This window comes from Cyprinodon variegatus, unplaced genomic scaffold (assembly GCF_000732505.1).
Source record: "Cyprinodon variegatus isolate N-32 unplaced genomic scaffold, C_variegatus-1.0 Scaffold78, whole genome shotgun sequence".
Lineage (NCBI taxonomy): Eukaryota > Metazoa > Chordata > Actinopteri > Cyprinodontiformes > Cyprinodontidae > Cyprinodon > Cyprinodon variegatus.
Genome location: NW_015150531.1, coordinates 1586790 through 1597658, shown reverse-complemented (window position 1 = coordinate 1597658; position 10869 = coordinate 1586790). Strand labels below are relative to the sequence as shown.

Genomic DNA, 10869 nt, shown 5'->3' with positions numbered 1-10869 from the left:
CATACATACATACATACATACATACATATGGTACTATACTATGTAAGTATGTATGTATGTATATATATATATATATTCTTCCACACACACACAACAATTATAATTAAATCATAAAGCTCACATCATTTATATTAATTTTCTTTTCTAAAGGTAAGTCATTGAATAACAAAACCATTTAGAAGTAGAAAGTTTGTCCAAAATATTTTGTATATTTAACTCAAATTGATTTTCTTGTAATCGACAAACAAATTCCCTTCTCTCAATAGAATATTTAGAACAGAATAACAAATCATTTTTTACTGTCTCTTCTTGAAAGCAATACTATTTAACCTTGTATGATCAAAACGTGATCTGGATATAATGCTTTCCTCTTCTCTATTTCTTCCTGTTCTCCTCATTCTACCAACTATTCTTTGAATAAAGCCACCTTCCAGTTCTATCCTCTTCGCTCTGCTTGTGCCAACTTTCCTTAACATTTTGTTTAACAATAGATTTAATTTCTTCTTTACTGAATTATACCAATATATCAATAGATCTATTTTTTGTTGCTTGTTTTGCACATTTATCTGCCAACTAATTTCCCTTTACTCCTATATGTGATGATATCCATGTAAAAAATAACTTTTAAACCCATTACCTGAATTGATTTTTGCAAAAAAAGGTATCTGGAAGAAAAAAATGCCTTGCAGGTGACAATAAAATGTTAAAGAGAGCAGCTCAGAGCATTGGTCCCACCTGGAGGCAGTGCAAAAAAAATCATGACTACAGCTGCCATACCTCTCCTTGTGAATTTTTCAACAAACCTAACATATTCATTCTTTCTTAAAGAAAACAGAGTTATAAGTTTATTTAGCTTTTTCCAAAAGTGGGATCCCAAGATAATTTCAGTGGGTCGTTAGATAGATTTGGAAGTTTTGTTGGAGATGTCAAAATCAGTCTGCTAATGCAGCAAAATTAATCTGAGAAGTTAATGTTTCAATTTTTCTAATCACATAAATTAGATTGTAAGCACCATCATATTTGACACAATATAGCAATAAATACCTTAATGTTCCTTTCTTCACTAAATGAAAGTTAAGAGTTACTGTCAGGCTTACTGATAGCATCCAATTATGTAGATTAACCAAAAAATGGAAAAGTGATGTAAGAGTTTATCCTTTTCTTTTCTCTAAAGGTGAAGTGGACAGTGCTGCAAGGAAGATTCAGCAGTTGGAGGTGCAAAACAGTTGAACACAGAATCAGGCAGCTGACCCTTAAAAGTCAGCAGCCATTCATTTTCAAATTTTGTGTGAGTGATGAGGACTACCGTTACTACAAAGAAGAATGGAGTAAATCATTTGCTTTCATTACCAATGTGGAAGGATTGCCTGCATGTTTGCTTTGGAATGAGAAATTTTCAAATAATAAAAGTAATTTGGAAAGGCATTTCCAGGGAAGGCTGCTAAATATCAAGCCAACCACCAAGCTGGGAGTGAGAGAAAAAATGTGATTGCAGAACTTCTGAATTAATTGAGAGCAAAGATAGATTTAAGAAGTCCAAACTTAAACACTTCTGCTAGTTTTGTGGCAAGCATGGAAAACCGTTCGCAGATCGAACAGGGGGAACTTTTATGCAGGTAAGTGTACCCACCCACCCCAAAAAAATATACTCAAAATAAAAATAACACCAAAAATCAGACTTTTTTTTATTGTGTTTCTATAATTCCATTTCAATCCATAGTGACATGATGTGACTTTTGTTCGAGGTTAAACATATAATCATGAATGCTTATTATATTTAAGCCCACATAGTCCTTTTTCTATACCGGCCTAATACACTTAGTGCCCGATCAATACCGCCAATCATTACCGATCAATATGGCAAAATCAATCAATTTTGCCATATAAGGCTCATATAAAACTTTTACATTTTTGTGGCTCCAGACAGATTTGATGATAAGGTCTATTATGGCTCTTTCATGTTGCTGACCCCTGGTCTAGAGGCTAACTATGGATGATGAAAGGAGTATTGGAGAGGATCATCAAAGCTTGCCCAGGCAGACAGCGTTGGAGTTGGGTAGAGCAGGCCGCTATGTTCATCATTTCACTTTTTTTCAATTAGAATCATAATTTGTGCTACTTTAAGGTCAATCATCCCCCCATGAAGCTCAGAGTTCAACCAAAGTGGTTTACTCTTTTAGTGCTACCTGAATGCAGATTTGTGGAGATTAAAAAGTAGTTTGTGCTGTATTGGGTTTTAAAATATCATTTTTAATTTCGACCAATGTTGCCACCTTTCGAGCAGACATTATTGTGCTTATTTCCATGTATAAATGAATTACATTACATAAAATGGCACTCCTGTATTAGCAGTGAATATAACTGTGTCCTTTAGTGGGTGGAATGATGGTTATACAATATTTAGTAGTTAATTAGCCTCAAAGATCTTTGGGTTTTGACCTGCCATCACCCCTCGCAACCTGTCAAACAAAATCTCATTATTAACAATTAGCAAATAAAAGCATCAATGAAATGCAACCTTACAGACTGCTGATGAATTGTATTTGATGCACAACTTTTGAATGTGCCTGGAAAGAAAAGCCCCGGAAGCACTAAAAGGTGTATTGCTTTGGTTCATCCAGGCTGCAGCTGGCCACCGTCTGTACTGGAGGTAAGGGAGGATGACGAGCAGTTTTTCTAGGGTTGAATTAAAACTGCTTTTTTAAAAGCCAACTAAAAACATCCTAAGATCATTCCTAATATCATCCTTTGTCAACATCATTTCCTCTCAACTCCTATTTGACCTGTAAAAGCTTCATCACCGCTCCGCTTCTTCATCCCATCTAGCGATTCTGATTGGTTATAGAAGCTGGATTTCACAGAAAAGTGAAGTGAGGTCACCGCTCTGCAGACTTGAAAAGAAGTGCTTGTTTAGCAATGGCAAACAATCATATTGGGTTGATTTTGCTGTTTTAATTAAGAAACACTTTCTCAGCAAAAAAGAAAACACACTACATGGTTAGTGTATATCAAACACAAATTTAATGTTATTCTCCCACCAATTTTTGATTTCCCACAGATTTAAACCCCCAGTTGAGAAAAAAAAAAACTGTCACCCCAAATAATAGACTTTGAAACCTTACCAGCACACTAATAAATTCAAACGTTTTGTAAGATTTTAGACATTGTATAAAGCATATTTTTTCGACTCAAGTTATCTCTTGGAAGTCAGTAAATTTACATATGCTTATCCTTACAATATTACCCTCAACATGCCCACATGGAGTGAAAAAATGTCCTCTTAAAAAGTGAAAAAGTAAAACTTTCAACAAAAAAAACAAAAACAAAAAACCAATGAAGTCAGTAAAGGTGAATTCAGACCTCACAGTAAAAACAACTGATTTTAAACTCATAGCAGTACAATGGAGGCAGACTTTTTTTTTTTTTTTTTTTTTACAAACGGCAGATTTGTAAAAGGGCTTTAAAGGATGGATCTTATGCAAAAAACTTTTATAGCATGACAAGTTTTCCCACAATGGTCAGTAATGTCAGGTTTCACATTTCATATAAATTCCAACAGAATATACTCAATTTAGTGCTCAATAGTGCTTTTGGATCCAAGAAATTAGAATTTTCCAAGCAAATTTAAACTACTTATCATATTGTTATTGATTCATGCCAGAATATTAAGTACATAAAATATTAAGTAGTACTAAGCAATGAATAAGGCATGTGAACATTTCATAGATGGGGTTTCTCAGCATAAAACAGTAACATAAAACCACAAGTAGTTATGTGAATTTTGATTTGTCTGTTTTTTCTTTTAACACTGGAACAACCCATTGGTGGTAATTGAAGCTGTAATCAAGCTACTTTTAGATTTAAATTCTTTTACACCAGAGAAATTATGAGCACAATGTTACTGTCAAGTTGGTTTATAATGAAATGAAATACTTCTCAATCACAGCATCCATAACTTTCTTCATGTGATGTTCTGTATTAAGTAAAAATCTGATTTTACATGGTTCTTTAAGAGCGGGAAAATATTAAATGGGAAATATTTTAGACCAACTTTGCTTTCGAAAACCAGAACTATGTTTCCATTTAGCAAAAAGAAACAGAAAACATTGGATGCCTAATAGCAGTTTCTGGCAGTAAAAGGGCTATTAATTCAAATGCTTCTGTAATGTTGGTTATTAACAAGAATCTGTGGAAAATTCTTGTTATCAACTTTTTAATTAAACTCTTATTGGCTATTTTTATTTTGATATTTGTCCAAACAGCTGTGTTTTTTCTCCCATCCGACATTAGAATGAACAAGTAATGAAACAAGGATGAAATTCCCCCCCCCATGAGTGTATACAGATCCAAACCTTTCTGCACACTTCGCCTTAGTCCAATCAACACCTATGCTCAGCTTTTATCAATATATTTACAGCATTGAAGCAAGCTTTCCCCATCAACAATACATATTTTTCATTGAATTCCAGTGAATTTCTTTGAAAGTAACATTTTAGGTGTTTCTTTTAGCTGGTTTAAACTCTTAAAAAAAAGAACCCACCAAAAACATACACAATTGTACAGTGAAAGTTTCTTATTTCAGGGCATCAAGTAGCAAGTGAGAAGTTCCTTGATGCCAAACAAAGGTTTGAAAATGAAATAACATATGGCAGTTTTCTATATCACAAAACAAACATTTCTTTGGGCTGTTTCAAACATGTTAAGCATTAAATGGTTAAATATTAACCATATAACTGTATCAAAACTGCAAACTCAGGATTCTGACAACAAAGTGTTTTGGGATGTTTCATCCAGAAAATACCGGGGTGAAGATGGGCGAACTGCTGAAGGTTTCAGTCATTGATCAGAGCCAGGATCATGCTGGAAGTACATATACATATAAAAATGATTAACATTAACTTATTAACATAATGGTATGAGACTAGGGCTCCACAATATCAGGAAAACCTGACGTGTGTTACCTGCCTAATATTGCAATAAGGATATTACTTATAATATATGAATGGATACTTACAGGATTCACAGTGCATCAATTCTTTCAAATGTAAGCCTTTTGCACATTTTACTTTTTTTTTTTTACAAACAAATTCCAAATCTATGTGATATTATCCCTGAACCTTTCATAAACAGATGTTGGAGGTGACAACAGAGAACAGTTGTGTTTCTCATGTTTGCCACTATTGCTCAGTATATCTTAACGTTGATAAAGTGTATGCAGCTTTTTGCATTATGCCAACTACACAGGCTGTTACAGAGATGACAATAACTATCCATATATTGTGCAGCCCTAGATAGGATACATTTTTTTTACTTTAGAGTGTTAATGTGTGTTACCTGTACAAATAAATGAAGAAGCAGAGCAGGTGGTATCCTAGTTTAATCATGGCTTCCTTCATGTATGATTTAAGTAGACCCCGGTTGTGGATTTCAGTTGGGTCAAAAACACCCATGTTTCCCATAGGAATTTTCACATACCTATAAAAATACAAGAAGAATCAACAGACAGCTTTATTACAGCGTGAACAGGAAAAAAAAAACAGTACTTCTTTACTTAATAATAACATGCAGCTCAAGGACAGGTGCATCTGAATAAGATCTCATTAAAATTCAAAGTTGTCCAGATGCAAGTTGACTCAGCTACATTATGTGGGATTTTTGGTGAATGCCCTGTACCTGACTGGATTTGCTGATGTGAATGTAAACAAAAGTTAATGTTGTTTAAATGCTGCGAATTTTGCTTCCCTTGACACTAGAGCCACTCTAACCCGGGTTTCTCCACCCGCTACCTGTCAGCTCTACTTTCTGGTGCATGGTGCTGAGAATATAGACAGTTTTTTTCTCTTTTTGGGTGCATACAGGGTCAGCAAAGCACTGCTAGATGTGAACACCTGCGTGCAGAATTCAGCGTGTCCTGGAGGAACTTTAGACCAGCTGTTTTCTTCCCAGGACCCTGTTCGCCAGTGACAGTGATGTAAAAAAAAAAAGTCCATTGTGAACGTCCTGCCCATTAGTTTTATGACCACATTCTCTGATTGTCGCTGTAGGATGAGTTGGGTCTTTTCCCAAGTGTTGAATGTATATCTGACAGAGTTTTGCCTAAATATGTATTTTCCATTCACTTACATTGCATAGCTGTCCAGCGCAGCAGTTGGGACTTTATCTATGGAAGACAATAGTTTGGAACACTAAATAACTGGGCCTTCAACTCTCTCTATGTATATATTGCCTTTTTGTTGCTGCAGTCTTCAGCAAACAACTGATCACAGCTAGTGAACATAAGATGTTCTGCGTGATTATTCGGCTTCAGGTTACGAGAGATTGCACCCAAAATGCAGAAAAGGTTGTTATTCGGACCATTCTGACAATGCAGGAGAACCGCTGGGTCTGGGTATACTGTATAAGCACATGGTCAAAGTGTTGATGCTGCAAGTGCCGATAATTAGGTTAGCAGCGAAGACCTATTGTGTTTTGAAAGTTTCTCCGCTGCCTAAGAATGGATTTTAGGGTGCCTTAACAAACAATGAATAATTTAACGGAATCCAACTAACCTTTCAAGCAATTGAAAAGGCAAAAGTTTTACAAAACAAAATCAAATTCAAATCAAATTTGGTAGTAATGAGCCCCTTAGGTAGCCCCCAAAAATAGCTGATCAAATGACATCTTTAAAGCCCGCCCCCTGAGGGAAAAAAAGTCACTTTTTTTTACGTTGGAGGGTCCCTTTCTGTCTAGGTCAGAAGGCAGAAAACACGCTGGTCTAACTACGTCCAAGGCACAGTTTTGGTTAAATATGCCAAAGTAAGGCACTTTGCATTCCAACGTAGATCATTCAATCCATTTTTTCTGTGTCATCTTTGAACAGAGACAACCAGATTTGAAGATATCAGTTTATCCCGCACCCTGAGATCAGGATGTCCCATGTTTCACTGTTGGAATCTCCTGCTTTTCTCTGTGTGCCATTTGGGATAGGAGAGGGCTAGAAATGCTGTCAGGAAGGTTGAATTTAGGCCACATTGCCGTAGGCGTGGGGATGGCGTGCACAGATCCCGTGGTCGCAATAGGCTGAGAGGCGCTTAGCTGCGATGACCACCCAATGCTGCTTGCGGCTTTAATTATGTATTGACATTTTAATTTTCACCCTCACATAAATATAGTGAACAAAACAGCAAGTAGTTTATCAAGTGTTTGTGGCACTGATTATGCATGATGGCAAAATTGTGCTATGCATGCGCGTTACGTTGCCACCACTTCGTGAGACCAGATATCCCTGCACAAATAAGGAGAAAACGGAGAGGCTGCAGGGGTTGCAGGACGAAGCGGAGGAAAAGTTATTTACCATTGGTTGTCATGGGAAACGTAAGATCTGTCCGCCACAAGACTAAGGAACTTGTAGCATTAACCCGATTTCAGAGGAGGTACAGGGACGTTAGTATCATGCACTTCATTGAAAAGTGGGTAGATGGATTTGTCCTATTTGTTTCCCTGGACGGCTTTAAACTCATCAGCACAGATAGGACTTTTTGGGAGAGTGAAAAAAAGAGAGAAGAGGGGCTTTTGGTGTTTGTGAGTGAGAGATGGTGAAACACGGCTCATTTTCAGCTGTAGAGGTGGTCAGCAGCACCAAATTCCTGGGGGTGAACATAACAGACACCCTCACCTGACCTGTAAACAAAACCTCACTGGTCAAAAGGGCACAAAAGCGCATGTACTCCCTGCAGAGGATGAGGAGAGGATGCCTGCCCCCTCCCATCATCACCACCTTCTACAGAAGCACAATAGCGAGTGTTCTGACCAGTTGTCTCACTGATTGGTGTCGAGGACTCAGACTGTAATAACGTGAGGAGAGTTTTGAGAACAGCAGAGAAGATTACATCCCAGTACTGCGTGTCACTAGTCCTTAACATCATCATCAATGACCAGATGAGGCCACCGAGAAACAGGGATTGTTTCAGAACCACAGACTGGAGCATGTTCCATAGCTCTCATGGTGATGACATCAACAGCCTGACTGAATGCATCACTGACTACATGACCTTCTGTGTGGAGAGCACTGTGCCTACACGACGGCTATGAAGCTTTCCAAACAAACACCCCGGGACGACCCCTGAGCTGAAAGTACTTCTAAACCAGAAGACAAAGGCTTTCGACTCAAGGGAAAGGGAAGAGCAGCGCAGAGTTCAGCGAGAGCTCCAATGGAAGATCAAGGCGGCAAAGAAGGACCATGAGAGGCAGATGGAGGAAAACTGGTACAGAACAAAGTCAGAAATGCATGGAAAGGTCTCAAGGACATCTTTGGGCAGAGGACCAGCAGGCCTGCAGATGATGACATCAAATTTGCAGACAAGTTTAACAGGTTCTTCACACTGGGCCCCCTCCCTGTCCTCAACTCTCCCAACGTCTTCAATCCCCAGGCCACCAGCGACCTCACCGCCACTCTCACAAACCCCCACCCACCCACACCCTCTGTCCTGCCTCGCTCCCCCTTACAATCACTTCGATGCAGGTAAGAGGTCAGCTTCGGTGACTGAAACAGAGGAAAGCCTCAGGACCGGATAGCATCTCCCCCAAGGCTGCTGAGGACCTGTGCTGATGAGCTCTGTGAGATCCTTAGCTACATGTACAGCCTGAGCCTCAGCCTGGGGGTGGTCCCCACCCTGTGGAAGACCTGTGTGGAACCGGTTCCCAAAACGCTGCACGCAATGGAACTGGCCCAATTTAGACCAGTCACTCTGACCTCCCACCTGATGAAGACCATGAAGTGCCTCATGCCAGCTCACCTACGCACCGTGGTAAGCCCCACCCTGGACCTTCTGCAGTTTGCTTACCGACCTGACATTGGAGTGGAGGATGCCATCATCAACCTGAGTGGACGCTCGCCCACCTGGAGACCACCGTGAGCGCAGTGAGTCATGTTCTTTGACTTCTCTAGCGCTGTCAACACAATGAGACCTGAGCTGCTGAGGGGAAAGCTGGAGGACACTGGAGTGGACAAACATCTTGCTGCCTGGACCATCAACTCCCTCACTGACTGCCATTAGCATGTGTGGCTGCATGGCTGCCAGTCAGCGGTGGCAGTCTATAGTACAGGGGCCCCACGGGGTACCGTTTCGTCTCCCTTTCTCTTCACCCTCTACACCTCGGACTTCACCTACAACACAGACAGCTGCTATCTCCAGAAGTTCTTCGATGACTTGGCCATTGTGGGCTGGATTTCTGAGGGGAACGATTTTGAGTATTGATCGGTCATCAGAACTTTTTGGACTGGTGTGAGAAGAACCACCTGTGTCTTTAAACCAGTACGACCAAGGAGATGGTGACCGACTTCAGGAGAAGACCCCCACCTCACTCCCCCATAAACATCCAGGGGCAGGACATAGAAACTGTGGAGAGTTTCAAATACCTGGGTGTTCAGGTCAATAATAATAAACTGGACTGGACTCACAACACTGACGCCCTGAATAAGAAGGACCAGAGCCGCCTCCACCTCCTGAGGAGGCTCAGATCCTTTGAAGTTTGCAGGCCCCTGCTTAAAACCTTCTAAGACTCTGTCATGGCATCAGCCCTCCTCTACGCTGTCATCTGCTGGGCCCCTGGCAGCTCTGAGCGGGACAGAAAGAGACTGAACAAACTGATGAGAATTTCCTGTGCTAGGCTGCATCTCTGGACTCAGTGGATAAAGTGACTGAGAGGAGGGTGCTGTCCAAGCTTCCATCCATCATGGACAACACCTTTCACCCCCTTCACCAGACTGTAGAGGAGCTGAGCACTGAAAGACTTTTACACCCTGTTTGTAAAAAGGAGCACCACCGCAGGCCATTCATCCCTGCTGCAACCAGACTCAACAGTACACTAGAACGGCAATAACTTATGCGATGTGTAATGTACAATTACTATTTGATATCCTGTGGAATAACCTGTTTTATTTTAGATTTGATAACCAGTGCAATAATCATATATATAAATACCCATTTAATACCCTGTGCAATAACCCTATATAATAATCCTGTTAAATACTCTATTTATTTATATATATGTATGTGTATGTGGACGCACCGTATATTCTGTATGTACCCACATGCACCGTTTCCTCCATTTGGCAACTTCTTTTTGACTACTGAGCAGTTGTAACAAGTGAATTTCTCCACTGTGTTATAAAGTCATTCAATCAATAAAGTTGGAAGATAAATCGCAGCAATATTATGTTTTTTGTGATTGTTTTAAAAAATCTTATCTCTTCTGAGAACTTTGGGTGCAGAAAAAAGCTCATATATCAAAAGGAAAGTGGATAAGCTGATTTCTTTTCCTCGTTCAACAGGTCTGTGAATAAAATCCCCAAGCTTCTTTATGCTTCTGATTTCTAAAATTTCAAACGGGGAAGTTTAGCTGATGTCGAAAATGTTTATCACGTGCTTGTACCACTGAATATGTAATAAAGTTGGAAGATAAATCTAAATAGATATATTATTTTCTATTTGAGTTTTTATTTTTTATCTAATTCTCAATCTTGTGTGAAATATGCTAAAAAAAAGTTGTTTGAAATTATTCCAGTAACCAATCTGGTGACCTATATTTAATTACAAATGTTTTCATATTACAAATATCCACTAACACTTTCGACATTTATGTAAGAAAAGGGATTAATCAGTTTGTTGAGGGGACAGGAGCTTCAGGAGCTTACCTGAAGGAGGTTTAGTGTTACACAATAAGAAAGGTAATTCTAATAAGGACTGGCAAACCGCAAGGGACTGACGCCACACATTTTCTTTGCAGTTTGCTAGTGTTAGGTTGCAGGTGCTGCAGTGATCAAATTTTTAAAGAATTTACCAAAATCTGGCCATTCACCATGATCCGGGGGGGGGGGGGGGGGGGGGG

At 39.4% G+C, this 10869-nt stretch overlaps 1 protein-coding gene across 1 annotated transcript in view; it reads right to left on the bottom strand.

The window, feature by feature from the left end:
- Window positions 1–3437: 3437 nt before the first annotated feature.
- cnih4 (cornichon family AMPA receptor auxiliary protein 4) overlaps window positions 3438–10869 on the bottom strand; it is a 14051-nt gene continuing 6619 nt past the window's right edge. Inside the window, exons 4-5 of the mRNA XM_015372955.1 lie at window positions 5335–5475; window positions 3438–4860 (exon numbers count right to left, since the gene is read on the bottom strand). Coding sequence (XP_015228441.1) covers window positions 4833–4860; window positions 5335–5475 — 169 coding nt within the window. The 3' untranslated portion in view covers window positions 3438–4832. The remainder of the gene's footprint in view (window positions 4861–5334; window positions 5476–10869) is intronic.